This window comes from Antrostomus carolinensis, unplaced genomic scaffold (genome assembly GCF_000700745.2).
Source record: "Antrostomus carolinensis isolate BGI_N321 unplaced genomic scaffold, ASM70074v2 scaffold2147, whole genome shotgun sequence".
Classification (NCBI taxonomy): domain Eukaryota; kingdom Metazoa; phylum Chordata; class Aves; order Caprimulgiformes; family Caprimulgidae; genus Antrostomus; species Antrostomus carolinensis.
In genome coordinates, this window is record NW_010325133.1 from 57,911 (window position 1) to 73,483 (window position 15,573).

The window sequence follows — 15,573 nt, forward strand, 5'->3', positions numbered from 1 at the left end:
GTTGGCATTTCTTAAAGAGGACTTCTCATCTAATATGCAAAGCTTCTTAAGATATTAATGCTTCAAAACCCTGGATTCCCATCATCTATTTTTAAGGCTATATATTTCTGAATTGATGAGTCAGTGACTGAACCTCCACCCAGGAAGATTCTTCACTCTTAAAAGACATTCCAGCAAAACACTTGCAATTGAGTCGAACAGCAACAAGAAGCAAGTGGTAGAAGCTTAATTATTCTTTATTCTTTAGCCCATTCAGTAGGATCCAGAGGAATTGTATCTGATGTGCAGTATTTTTCTAGTTGATGCTTAAGTGCCTGAAGTTTATTCTTTCAATGAATACAATTACAGGAGTTAGCCCTTTCTTGGAATTAATCTGTTTCCTGGAAAGGTTGAAGCTTCATGGGCTTTCAGTACATGCTTTAACAAAAGACTATTTGCTCTAGTTGAGGGTTACCTCCTCCTACTTTTCCACTGATTTTTTTTTCCCCCAATGCTTTTTCCACTTGAAAGCCTGATAGGAAGGTGGTGTCTGTACCTACCTGAACCAGGCCAAGAAACCAAGTTATTCAAGGTAAAAAAAATAAAATTAGAGCTTTATGTATGCCTTTAAAAAGTTGCATATTGCTTCCAGAAAGCAAAAGAGGACATTCATCGACAAGCGTGAAGCACTGCAAGTAAAATTAATCATAAGTCTGAAGGTTCAGCATTTGTATTTGCTGCCTAGGACCCCTCAGGAAGAAAAACATGAGGTGGAGTATTTTGCCCATTCCATCTTTAGTGAAAATGAAGGAGGTGACGGGTCTAGACAATTACGATGCCTAACTCTTAAGACACTAAATAAGATATTAATTTCATCTCGACTGACCAAACTGCAGTGCTTTGTAACTGCCTGGTTTCCAGCCAAGAGAATGACCTTCATTTTAACAAGTGAGCTACAGTTCCCACCAGTTAGGAAAACTGAGGAATTTTAAACCAGTCAGACACTGCCTAGTCAGGTTACTCATTAGGTACCTTGTTCCCTTGGGCCTTTTTTTAAGCTCTGTAGAACAGAGAAGAAAAATGTTGTGCCCACTCTGTGGAACATTTCAGCACGGAACAACCAGGTTTGTGTTGTTTTGGTTTTTGTTGGGTTTTTTTTTTAAGTCAAAATGCCTTTTTTTTTTTTCCCTCCTTCCTCCTTCTCAGCTTAAGGCCAGCTCAGAAGGCAGACATTTGTCTACAGAGAAGAGACTGGACTTTTGGTGAAAGCCAAGGACAAGTGCAAAACTTCCCTTTGTCAAAGTAAACGTGGAGAAAATTAAGTAGAGGGCACAAGTCCATCAGGAGAACTTTACTGGTAAGTTTATATAATGGGAGGGGGTGAAAGAGAAAAGGGAGTTTTCTGCTCATACTCACCTGATTAGTACATCTGAAACTGAGGATGGTCTTATTAACTTTTTTTTGCAATGAACATGTGTGGATTTTTATGCCAGTGGTAGATAAGCAACAATGAGACAAATCTGCATATTAAACCCATTAATTATCTTTTTACTAGCCCTGGGACTAGTCAATCACCTAGAAAATTTAAGACTTGAGACATCCAAGTATTGGACATTGAGTAATCAGTACCTCTAACACACTTATAAAAACTGTCTCCATGCTACAGAAAGCAAGCTTGAAGGAAATATAGTGTACAAGTAATCAAAGTCTATACCACATCTGTGAGTGGTAACTGTAACGTGAGCAAGAAAAAACCAAGCTAACTTCTGGGGCAAAAAACCCCTACCTGGGTTACATCGGCCTCACCAGAGACTGCAAAGCTACTGCAGTTATTAACTCTAACACTGCGTGGCTTCCCAAACAGAGTCAGTTAAAAAATCATACTTAAGATGCCTGTTCTATAAATATATCTGTTTTCATTTAAATACACATGTAGCCCACTTCAAATATCTTCTGTGACAAATTGTTTTAATTGAAATATACCTGGAACAGGTCGAAGAAAGAATACCAGTCTGCAGAGAGGAACAGAGTCAGACAGGAAACCTTCCTGAATTTTACCAAGATATTACACCCCTTTTTTGTGCATGTGAGTATGCAACAGAATTAAGGATCTTGATTACATTTTGTATTGGAATTGCCTGTATTGCTCTGATATGGGGCAGAATTGAAAAAAAAGGGGGGGATGACCCATTCCTTAATCTATCAGTATATCACACAGTTACGTCTGCACAAGAGGGCAGAGGAGAAGAGACAACCTTAATAGTGCAGCTTATTTTCAGTTAATTCCAGGCTAGAGATTTTTTTATTATTTGGTTGGGGGTTTTGGGCATGGTTTGGGGGGTTTTAAGTTTATTTTGTTGGGTTTTGTTTGGGGTTTTTTTGTTTTGTTTTGTTTTTTTTTCCTGAGGTCAAGTACCCCACTGGATACACTCAGTCCCAGCTGAAAAGACACACTGCTTAAACTTCAATTCCCCCTGCCCAATAAGATACAAATCCCAAGAGTTGCAATTTCTTTAAGTACTAACTGCTAATTTATTTGGAACTATTCCCAAAGAATGGCAGAGGATACCTGCAATGAAAATAGGGGGTTTTGAGACAAAATTGCACCGTTATGATTTAATGACAATGAAAAGGAAGGCTGGGCTCTTTTAAGCTTGAGTGACAAGACGTGCAGATCTCATTTTCCATTCTAAAGAAACTGCTAGTGAAAGGGTCTGGACTGAGTGTGCTAGAGGGTGCAAGTACAAACAGAGGTCAACCTCTGTGTCAAACTCCTGCTGACTTCCTAACCAGAACTGTACAACAACATTCACTGTCACACCTTGAGCTCTACAAATTGTAGACAGTTGTTTTTTGGTTTGTTTGTTGTTTTTTTTTTTTTAAGCCAGGCATTCACCCAGATTCTTCTACTGAAAGATTTCTTCTAGTTCAAGTGAGCCAGAAAACCAATTTAATTGCACTCCTGTTCCTTGGGCCAGGGAAAATTCAGGAACTTCACTCCCGCACTGCTTTAAGGAAAAACAGGAGCTTCCCAGTGAAGCAATGCAGACAACATAGACTAGCATCCTGCAAAGAGCAGACTCATGCAGCAGTGCTATTTATTATCCAAGATGTAAAGCAACAACTCTGGGCCAAAAACATGTCTCGTCTTTAGGAGGAACTTCAGCCCTGATATCTAGATCTTTGCTTACCTTAACTATATTAGTTAATCAGAAAACTGCTTCCAACCACGAGGAAAAACCCTGAACAGAAGAGGCAGAACACATAACTGAGTACTCTTGAGTAATCCCAACAAACCCCAACCCAACGCTGCAGTACCTGGGCATCAGCTAGAGCAATCCTTATCACAAAAGGTGGAAGGTCAGAATGCAATGATAGAAGAGAGACAAGCACAGCCAAAATGGGAGAAAAGAATGTAAACTGATAGCACCAAGTCCAGTCCTGAGAGGACACCCTGGGCACTAAGATCTTTTACAGGCTTCTGTCCTAAGCAATGGCAAGGATTTAAGGTAATGAAGCAACTGTGCTTTTTACTGAGGCTAATAGTTACTGCAAAAGGGGTGAGGAAAATCAGTTAATTAAATACATATCGCCTGCACATTGCTATCATATTGCTTTTTCAGTGGTTTTTAAGCTCCCACATGGCATGATCTTTCATGACTGTCACTAGCAGACCATTATTCCTGTCCTTCCTTCTGCTCTCTGCGTATGCAGCTAGATAAATTAATCCTTTAAGACACAGCAGGACTACAGCTGCTACCTCCTCTGCTCTCTGTGTATGCAGCTAGATAAATTAATCCTTTAAGTTAAGACACAGCAGGACTACAGCTGCTACCTCAGAACACTCCTCAGCATGCCTAGGAAAGCAGTAAACTAAGGGGTTGAAATGGAAAATGTTAAACTTCTTCCACAAACCACATTCACCTTCCAACATCCACTAAAAGGAAGTGTGTTGGTAAGTCCTGTTGGAGTCACCTCCAGAGGAAGTTTTGACTCCGCGCTGTTACTGATGGTTCACACACCACCCTTTGAAGTACTGAATTTCTTAATTGGTTCACTCCTGTTTAGACAACTGCAGACTAAACAGGGGTCTAAAACTTCTAAAGTCTCCTTTGAAATTAAAGAAAAATCTTATTTTCTTTAACAGGGAGCAAAGGACAAGAACAGAAAACTATATGGCTCTTTTTCACCGTGGTTCACAGAGCTTTTACAGAGTGGTAAAAAGAATACAAAGAGTATTTTATTTCATTTCATAACATGGTTCTGCTTTCCACATTATAGAAGAAACACAGAATACTCCATTATCAGTAAAGACAGGTTTATGCCTTATTTCCACATAATACCATCTTTTCTTCATTGAAAACCTTCCTTGAAAGTTATTCAGGTTTCCTTTGTGGTTGGTTTTGGGTTTGTTTTGTTTTGGGGTTTTTTTTGTTTTGGTTTGGTTTTTTTTTTTAAACAAATTGCTTTTTGCCTACAATGAAACAAGCAAACTCAAATATACAAAAGCACACAGCTTTTCATTTTCTTCCTAGAAGCAGATAAATGTACATTTCATTTTATTTACCTTCCTATTCCTTGCTCCTTCTGAAAGAAAACAAGATTTCCTTGATTTCATATCAAAGCAGATTTTAGAGCTCTCAAGCAACAGATGAAACAGTAGTGGGAAAAAAAAAAATCAACAATTAAATTTGATCTGTGAACCATCAGCAGCAGAGTAGAGTAGAAGGTGGTGTTGGACTGACTGAAAAGTTATTGGTATTCCTCATCCACTTCCAAGTTCAACAGTTAACCAAAAACAATGGGGAGAAAGAAGCACCAAGAACAATAAACAAGTGGTAATTTGGACCCTGGTAAGTCTTTAGGTAAGTTTGTCTGCTACAAGCCCCTACAAGATTTTCCAATTGATAAGTACTTCACAGACCAAGGAAAAAAACAGCTTTTCAAGACCTGGAGACTTCCAAGCCTGAGATCTGAGATGGTCTCAGAAGCTGATTATTCTCTCTACAGCCCAGCTCCTAGCACTGTTTAAGAAATGGGCAGGGTAGTTACATCAGGTATCTTTTCTGAGGAAAGTGCCCATTCCATACCAAAAACTCTGCTGCTTTAGCTCTGGTTAAGACAGGTGCATAAGCACAGCAAAGGTACCACTAAGACTGTTTTGGTAAGATACTTCGTTTTCTTTCACTGATCCAAACAGTTTGCAGATCAGATAATGCTGTGAGCAGAGTAAAGGCTCGACTTTACCCTTGCTTTTCCTCTCTATTTAGAAAATTACAGGTAAGTCCACCAACATGCAAGAAAAAAAAAAAAAAAGACTTTATGTGTATATACATATATATAAAAACTTACTCTAACATCTGATAAAAAACCAAAATGGCCAACTATTCCTTCTTTCTTCCTCCTCCTGTGCCTCTCATTTCCCCTTCAAACAAAGAACAGCCTTTTATTTCACCAAGCCTTCCTTCAGAATTCATTACTGTCACGAAGACCCTTCTTCCAACATCTGTAAGTCAGTAACTATATCTGCCTTTTCTAGTGTGAGGCATTAGGAATAAGAGGGCATTTTATTTTTCCAAAGCTAAGTCGTTTATTAAATCCTCAACTTCTCCAAGACCATAAAATCACTTTTCAGAGAATCCCAGACTGGTTTGGGTTGGAAGGGACCTTAAAGCTCATCCAGTCCCAACCCCCCTGCCAGCAGCAGGGACACCTTCCACTAGACCAGGTTGCTCAAAGCCTCATCCAACCTGGCCACAAACACTTCCAGGGAGGAGCAGCCACAGCTTCTCTGGCCAACCTGGGACACTGTCTCACCACCCTCACACCAAACAATTTCTTCCTAATATCTCATCTAAACCTCCCCTCTTTCATCTTAAACCCATTTTCCCTTGTTCTGTCACTCCCTGCCCTTGGCCAAAGTCCCTCCCCAGCCTTCCTGGAGCCCCTTCAGGTACTGGGAGGCCACTAGAAGGTCTCCCTGGAGCCTTCTCCAGGCTGAACAGCACCAACTCTCTCAGCCTGTCCTCACAGCAGAGCTGCTCCAGCCCTCGCATCATCCTCGTGGCCTCCTCTGGACTTGTTCTAGCTGCTCCAGGTCTCTCTTGTGATGGGGGCTCCAGAACTGGACGCATCATACACACAAAAAGATTAACAGGAATTCATCTGTCTATGTATTGGAGAAAGAGGTATGAGGTTTTTTTGTCCTCCCTTTTTTCAGAACACCTGTGTGGATGTGCAATTAGGTGCAAGTTTTTACTTCCCCAAGTGGTGACCTCACTATTCTTTCTAAATGCTTAGGACCAGAAGGTCAAACACGTGCAGTTTGTTCTACTGCACTAGCATAGTCTTCACAACACTGTTTTAGAGACCGCAAAGCAGATCTAGCAATGACCATTCAGAACATTTCTAGCACTACAATTCTGCTTCCTACATTCAAGGTCTGTATGTTCCACTTAGCCTAGTCAGATGGGCAAACTCACATCTCTTGCTTGCCTTCTCAGCCTTCTTTGGTTTCACTCACAATGCCTCCACCACCACCGCTACACTTACCCGCGCTTTTCAGGGTGAAAAATCTTCCTGCTGTTTATCAAATATTTCCACTGCATAATTACAAGTGCACCCGACACACAGTAGCTAAAGGCCATTTGGCATTCAGTAAACTATTAACTTAAAAATCACTGTAGGTAACAATTTATGATTTCCCTTGGCAAGCAGCTAAGCCAGAGTGTTCTGAATTTGTAATCCAGCTTTTATTTCAGAGAACAAAGTTAGCAGCTAATCGTCAAGACTTAAGTACTTCCACCATCCCCTGAGTGGCTTAGCAAATAATCTGTTATTACTCTAATGTCTTTTGTTGTTTAGTTTTGGTTGTTTTTTGGTTTGTTTGTTGTTTTTTTAACCCTATGCAGTACCTTCTCATGAAGGAAGAGTATGAACACATGCAAAATTTTATTTCCATTCACATATTTTACAGGCTTTTGACTGTTTGGTAAGTTGAACCATTCTATACCTTCCCACCCATCCCCAGAAAACCTCTCCTCAGATTCTCTTTTTCCCCCCACACACACTTGCACAGTACCATGCTACCCAGCTGTACTCCTTTGCTGCTAGTAGTAGTAGTTGTGGAATTAGTAGTGGGGACTTACACTGGTCACTCGACGGTAGATCTGCGCAGCATTTTGGCACTCGGAATAAGGATACTCAGACGTGGCCATCTCTAGCATACACATCCCAAAAGCATATACATCAACGGATTCATCATATTTCTCCTCATACATCTCGGGGGCCATGAACTCTGGGGTACCTTAAATTAAAAGAACGATTCAGACTCTAAATGTCTCAAAGCGAGCAGAGGCTGCTGGCGTTACTCACCGCAGGAGGAAGCGGATGGGCAGACCTGTGAGACAAGAGAAAGTGGAGGCAAAAAAGAAGAGGGGGGGGAAAACCCTTAGTCACTCTGTTGCAGCAACATACTCTGTGAGTCTTCCATTGCAAGGCCTTTACGAAATAAGAATGGCACGAAAGGACTGATAAAAATCCTGCTTTGTGTTAATATAAGGACCAAAACAGGCTGGATCAGGCTGGAGTCAAATGGAGAGGAGTGGATAAGAAGAGAGGAAAGCTGTAGACCTAGCCATAGGCTCCAAACCAAATACTAAGGAGAGTTAAGACACTTACCTTTTCTCCCTGTAAGAAAAGAGGCACATTAAACCTCGTTGCCAAAAAAATTACCCGACTGCCCTCTGCTGCAAAAGAAGTAGCATTGGTAAGAGCCCACAGCTAGTCTCTGACCTGGTGCTCTCCATCTACTGTCTAAAGTAGAATCATTCACGAAAGGCCTTGCAATGAAAAACTCTGTTGTTACAAATATAAACCTTCATGAAAAAAAAAAAAAAGGGTAAAAAGTAATTTTCTGCAAAGGCCACTCACCAGAGCCCTTTTCATATACTTACCTTCCCACCTGCAGTATATTTATAGGCCTACTGCAGATACAGGCATTAGTGAGGGACATCCTACGGTCAAAAATACTCAGAAATACAGAGAGATTGAGTTACAGGCAGAGAGCGTGAGATTCAACAAGTCCCATTTAAATAGTGTGCAGAAAATTATTGCCTAGTGAAGCATCCCAGTGTCCCCTCTGGAAGCAGAGGGACTGCGTTGTATGATCAGATATACTTTCAGCCAGAGATGCAAGTTGGCTTTTTTGTAAATTTAAGGACAGAATTATTTCCTGCAGGCACCAGATTCAAGACACTTTACAGATAATTTTTTTTTAATAGCCACATTACTTGTTTTCACCACACTGAAGCAAAGAAAGAGCATGTAATTGCAGTCATGTATCCAAAGACTAACTGTTAACAGACAGCTAGATCGGGAGTGATAATTTTCCAGTGATAAATTTGAGGATAAGATGGGCATACTTAAGAAATTTTTTTTCTTTTTTGAACTGTATACTTTTCTTTCTTATTAATACTTTGACCTGGTTAAGAAGCAGGAAATATTTCAGCACCAGTTTGCAAGACAATTGACTGGTATACACCATTGATCCCATCTAGGAATCGTGGTATAGGACTGTTGAGTAATACTGCGTATTAGCAAGCTCTGAATACTGAGAGTGACAGCAGCTTCATTCCCTGCAGCCTATTCACCCAACTATAAAAAAAACAAAGCTGATAAAACCAATTCTTTCAAGAATTCACAAGAAAGACTGTATTGGTACCATCAGACCCACTTCTGAAAAGGGCTATGTAGATACACAAGAACAGAGCCAGTCTGAGGCAATACTTCCCCAATGCATCCTCTTAACTTACAGAAATCCACATTCTATAGACTCTGGAGTAAGACATTATACCACAGTCTGACTGTTATGCAATATATATATATATATATGTACTTTCTTTGATATAACTTACTTTCTGATTATTCACAAAGTGCAAGAGATTTAATATTAACCCCTGCTGACAATTAAAACAAAAAAAAATTGGCTGTATAAATTAATGCTACACTAAACATCAAAATGTTTGGTCACCAAAATGTATTTGTACATTGCTTGAAGCAGCATCACATTAACACTGAGATTTATACGTAGTCAAGAGTGGTTTTATCAACAATGTTGCACAAAACTGTTGGGCAGGGCAATGAATCTATAGTCCAAAATACTGAAAGTTAACATACAAATATCGAAAGCACAACCAAAATTTCAACATGGAGTTTCATCAGGAACACAGAATGACCTCAACAGCCGAGAAACAACGCCTACACGTTTTCAGGCTCTGACCATACACCTTTGAAACCATATTTTTAAGGACAGCTCTTAGAAAACTCAAAGTTTCCAAGCAGGAAGACTGGCTCACCAGCCTCCAAAACAGGAGAGCCTTACCTATCACACTTTTGGCAAAAGAAGCTCGTTTCAGGGTTGCCAGACCAAGGTCTCCAATCTTGACTGATCCAGTGGGGCCGGTAATGAAGATGTTGTCACATTTTAAGTCTCTGTGAATAATGGGAGGAGTGCGGGTGTGGAGGAATTGTAAGCCTTTCAGTATCTGACGGCACCAGCTTCGTAGTACTTTAATTTTCATCACTTTAAATCTTTTCAAATACCTAATGAAAAAAAAGTAACAGTAGATTAAATAGGTTTTGCTAACAAGTAGTAGATTACACTGTATCATTTCCTGTTCTGGAGTAAAAAAAAAAAAAGCAGTAATGACAGATGCACAAACTCCAACTTCACCTTCTATTATAAAATCTACCTGGGCATTTCGAGATTTCAGAGGAGCTAAAGATGACACCCTCTCCCAAAGCCTACCCCTTTCTTCTAGCCAGGGGACCACACTGCTGAAAGTTCAACGTGAAATGCTTGATCTAGAGCTAATAATTCATTTGCATACAAAGTCACCATATGGTAATTAGATGGTTGGCTTGTTAAGTTTCAAATCACAAAGAGTTAAAGGCTTATTGCCTTACAACAATTCTTTATCTATTCATTTAAGAGGCTTTTTCCTTCCCTTTTATCCTGAAACTGCTTAAATAGTTACAACCTTTTCCTAATTTAATATAACTGGGCGGGAAGGTGGAACACTCACAACAACTAACCAAGCATGGAGGTGTTGCAAACTGCTCTGAGGTCGTTATACTTATCAGTATTAGTCCAAGCACTCTGGTCAAGGTTTCCAGGTTACACTTTCATTCTGCTTCAAATTTACTCGTTGAGTTGTTGAATAAATTAGAAATTTTTAGAGATGGCTTCCCTGGTGCAGTACAGGGTTTGATAACATGTAGTGAGTAGTACCTGGCAGATTCTTCAAAACTATGGACAGATATGGATGGGGAAGGGAAATCTTTAAGAAGACTCTACCAAATAATTGCCATGGAAGAGTTCATACCTAAAGTCAGCGTCCCTTTGCAGGCAGAATATGATCCAACCTTAACTGTTCTAACATTGCTGCTTTTTTAGATCCCACGTCATGTCAGAGGAGTCATATTTAACACCAACAATACACTCCAATGCTAGTGACCCAAGACAATGATCTTATTTTACTCCTTAACTTCAACAGATTAGAGATGTCACAAGCTGAACAACCTATGATAGGATTCAAGTGTTATCCAGCAACACATTCTCACAACTTCTCTTTGGGTAAAACAATTTGAAGTGAAGAGTTGTTGGTTTCCTCCTTTTGAAAAAGTAAGGGCTGGAACACATGTAGAGAAAGGAACCAGCATGCTGTGTAGAGCAAGGACTTTATTTTTATTCAGCCGGTGTTACTTAGTCAAAATCTCCGATAAAAACCAGTTTCACACCACTGTAAGACTGGCAGTAAATTCTGTGACCAGCACAGAGTCTAGTAACTACAATCTTAAACTAAACCCAAGTCACGTTCCATCATGCTGTGGTAGTGTTGGGTCTCTTCTGCATATCCACTTGATCAGGAGAAAAAGTCTCGATGGAGTCACTTGAATCAACACCAACATAAAAACACAGTGTATTAATCCTTTTTACTTTTAATTTCTCCAGTTCAAAAGAAGATCTAGAAAATCAAGTTGCTAGCAATAATCCTGCTGTGAAAACAGATCTGTAAAAGCAATTGGGACCCAGTTCCAGAAGGAAATAAAGTCTTAAAACAGAATGCAAAGACAGGCAGAGAAAAAGCCAAGCCAAGGAAGGAGGCAAAGGGAAGGAGGTTCTGGATCACATCAGCTACCACTTGAATTCTTGCTATTGACACAACCCTCATTCATCTCTCTTGAGCCTGTTCCAAAGATCACATGGTAGGGGCACTTCAGTTCAGCATCTGGAGTCCGTAATTACATTCTTGGTTTCAAATATGCTAGTCTACTGCCAGCTTCTCACTGTTAAAGGACCTGGGTCCAACCATCACCCAGCGTCCTGCAGTGTTGCTGTCATCTTTCCATAACACTGTTATGAACTAAGTCACGTGTCACTTAAAGCAGAAACTGATTTAAAATGGAAGCACATACATAAAAAAACCCCACAGGCAGCCCTACTAGCCGGTATGTTTTCCATTTTCCTAGTTTCATAGGCTAACTCAGCCTTGAAGAGACCTCAGGAGGTTCCTAGTCTAAGATTCTGCTGAAGGTCTGAGTCAGCCACAATGTGAGACACATCCATAATCTGGGTTGTATCCAAACAGATTTTTAGTATCTCCAAGGATGGAGCCTGCCCATCTTGGGGCAATCTGTTCCACTGCCTGACAACCACCACTAAAACAGCTTTTTCTTCCACCAGTCTGAAGCTCTTTTGTTTCCATTTATGCCTGGTCTCTAATCCTCCCACCACGCACCACTGCAAAGAGCCTGACTGACTCCCTCATACGCCCTGGAAGGTTGCTGTTGAGGTTCCTTTTGGGAAGACCTTTCTTCAGGATGACCAAGTCCAGTCACAGAGCAGGGACTCCAGCACCTGATCATCTTGGTGGCCCCTCCACTCAACTTCTTCCTGCTTAATCAATGTTGTTCTTAGTCAATGTTTAAAATGACAGGTATTTGAATAGAAGAGGCACGGAATACAAGCACAGACAAGGACACCAGGCTTTCTTAATATTTAGTTTCAATGAATAGAGGGAACAGGAACTAGTTTGGCTTCCTGTCTCAGGGTTGTTGTGGGCTTGGGGTTTTTTTAAGCAGGAAGGGTGCTGACCTATAGCATCTCAACTCGAGGAGCTATAGGAAACCCTACTAAGTTAGTAGGGATGTGTGTCCTACCAGATAGCTGACACATTCATTTAAAGTGCATCAGAAACACACTACAGCAGCCTTAGACAAAACTACTGGCTAAGATCTAGCTCAGATGGAGCCTTAATTATACTATTAATGAAGACAGTAATATTTTTAACAGGCAATTCGATTTTTTTTTCCCAATATTTTAATCCCATGATAGCTCACAGTATTGGAAAGCAGGTAAATCCTTTACAACAATTGAGATGTAAAACTTTTCCACTGATATGCAAGTTCAGGGACTCTTCTTCATGCAAAATTAGAAATTTGCCCAGGCAGCATTTGAAAATAATGAGTCCACAATATTTTAACATTATTTATGCCTGCAGAGATACACCTAAGTATACACAAATACAAAAAAAGAAGGAAAATTTACTTTAAGACATCATCACCCTTTTCTTCTGTTCCTTTTTTTACATCAAGTGACAACAATGTCTATGTGCCAAATGTCAAAATGAGGAACGTATCACTTACATTACATGCAGGTAATGGGAACATACTGAAAAATCATCTGAAAGTAATACTCAGTAAGCCAAATATCATAAGCAAATCTAGGAATATGACACATACTGAATGATACTAAATTTGGCCCATCAGAAGTTTCCCATACAGTTCACCTCTCGAGTCTCAAGTGAAGTGGTTAAGAATAAACCAAATCACAATTGTAACACAAACTATACAATGCTGGGGAAAAACACCCACACAGAAGTCTGCAGTTTAAAAAAAATAACCTTCAATTCCAGAGTCTATTAGTTCTTAATGGATAAAATACTTTCATACTTCAGAGTACAAAATAATCCCATAGCAAATCAGAGGTATTTCTCCCTACCAACACCCTACTTTATAACTACCTATTATTCCTTTATCATCTCGCTTATGCCACCACATAACAAGCAAATCCAAATATTCAAATTTGTGAAAGGGAGAACAGAATAAGAAAGGGAGAAAAAAGTTAAATCTAACACTATGTATTCTAACATGAAATTAGGTAACTTTATTTAAATGCATGCGTAGAGAGCTTCAAAATCTTTATTACGGCTCTGAAAAAAAAGGCACATGAAGCAAAAAAGCTATTATTTTATCTGAAATACGTTAAACAACCTCAAAAAAATCTTCTCTGAGCACACAGCTAAAAAGAAAGTGACAGTATCTTTAGCCCTCCAGTACTATTTCAAGAGACAAACACTTCCCTGTAATCACAGACTCCCAAAGAGCCACTTTTTTCCCTTCTTTAAGAACGTCCATTTGTGGTTATCAATAAGCAGCGTAAAAACACGCCACGTTCACAGGCTATTTTAACCAAATAGATTGCAAATTCTTTCCAGTTTCTACAGCCTGCTTACACATTTCCAATTTGAATGCCTCTCCAAGACTTAAATGGGCACTGAATTAAGATAAGGCCCTACAACCCCTGGATTTCAAATGCTGGCAGTTTTATTTCCAGCAGGTTAATGGTGAGCGGATGCTCGCGCACCAGCTCGCGGCTCCGCACGCTTCCACAGCACAAGGCAAAGGTGTGAGCTCAGTGGAAACCCCGTGGGTTCCCCACACCACAAGAGGGCCCTGCAGAAGTTTCATTTACTGATGTCTACTTTTAACTCTGCCTTAAAAATACATCTAACTTCACTCAACTACTTCACAGGTTGAAGCTGCAGGCACCTGCATACTTCCAGGTTTTAATTAAGTTTAGTTTTTCATGAAATTTCACCTAAACAAATACATGGTGGTTTGTTGTTTTTTTTTCTTTTTACATATTATTTATATTGTAGTAATATTATTTCTACTGTAGTAACATTCAAAAGCTCCCAGAAGATGTGCATGAATTCGTGCTTTGAACTTGACAAACCAGCTCGTGCTGAATAGTAGGCAGCTGGAGAGGAAAATGAAAAATTCTGAGAGGTGAAAATAGAGCATTGTCTCCCTGAGCTCTCAAAACATGAAAGTTTTCTGCATGAGCTTGCTAGGACATCACAGAATTGTAGTTGTTGGAAAAGACCTTTAAGATCACAGAGTCCAACCATAAACCCAACACTGCCAATTCCACCTCTAACCCATGTCCCTCAGCACCTCGTCTGCCCGTCTGTTAAATCCCACCAGGGAAGGTGACTCCACCACCACCCTGGGCAGCCTGTTCCAATGCTGGACTGACCTTTGGGTGAAGAAGTTTTTCCTCAGATCCAACATAAACCTCCCCTGGTGCAACCTGAGGCCATTTCCTCTTGTCCTGTCCCTTGTTCCTTGGTGGAACAGACCCACCCCCATGGCTCTACAACCAATGTTACTAACTTAAAGGATATCCTACCACACTCTGCTGTGCTAGAGAGACTCCTCTTAAACAAGAATTCCCCTACAGAAGTTCAGCCCTCAGCAGAAGGGTTCTGTTCTTACCTATTCTGAAATACAATCCATTTCTAGCGCTCTTGATTGTGTGCTAATGATTCTTACACACTTTGACAAGCCTTAATTTACTTACGTTTTTAATGTTCCAGATGTCATGAGTTCCGTCACAAGAACAATACACTTTTTTCCTTTGACTGTAGACTCCCAGGAATCGTAGAACCTGACAATGTTGGGATGCTGAAGCCCTTTCAGCATCCCAGCTTCCTCTTTAAATCTTTGTCGCTCTGACTTGGACAGCTTCCGATCCTAAGGAAAAAGAAAAGGTCCATCAGAAAGCTTGGCTTTATTTCTTACTTAGAGAAGCAGTAACTTGAAAAACAGGTGGGTATAGTCAGTCAACAAGTAAGAATCAGTTGTCTTAAATGCCATTTTGGTTGTAATTACCCTTAAATCCTCTATTTAGAAGACGTTCTCTGACAGTCTTTTTTACCATATATTTTTCCTTACAATCTGATTGCTCTCAGAGGCAAGAACTGCAAGTCTGTAGATCATCTCCTCTTCCTGTCTCCTCCTTCCCTACTCTAGTAGTCATCACCTGACTTGAGGTGGAAGAGGGACATAACATCCTTAAATATTCAAGCAGTCAAGAGTAAACAAAACTGGATCATTTAAAGCATCTCTCTCAGGTTGTATGTAACAATAACCTCTAGTTATCCTTATAACATCCAGACAACTAGTAACCAAGTGGATTAACCCTCCGTATAGGGGACAGAGCACCAAACCTCTCTAACACACCGTATGTACTTATACCTGTACAAGAACAAGCACATGAGTTGGATTTTCTTTGATTAAAAGTATGACCTTATGATTGAGCAAGTTTCTTGCGATCTAGCATCAAGGAAAACAAAAACATAACTCACACTAGGGACAGAAAGCAATCTTTTGGCCAGAGAGATCATGAAAAAGCGTTCCCGGATAATACTGTTGTGTTATCCTGGGCTGCACCCAGAGCAGCGTGGG

The 15,573-nt window shown here is 40.1% G+C and overlaps 1 protein-coding gene across 1 annotated transcript in view; it reads right to left on the reverse strand.

Moving 5' to 3' along the window:
• The window catches only part of WNK1 (WNK lysine deficient protein kinase 1), a gene marked incomplete at both ends in the record, with an annotated part of 72,060 nt that extends 57,201 nt beyond the window's left edge, over positions 1–14,859 (reverse strand). The window contains 3 exons of the mRNA XM_029085732.1: positions 7,128–7,285; positions 9,362–9,582; positions 14,687–14,859. Coding sequence (XP_028941565.1) covers positions 7,128–7,285; positions 9,362–9,582; positions 14,687–14,859 — 552 coding nt within the window. The remainder of the gene's footprint in view (positions 1–7,127; positions 7,286–9,361; positions 9,583–14,686) is intronic.
• Between the last annotated feature and the right edge of the window lie 714 nt (positions 14,860–15,573).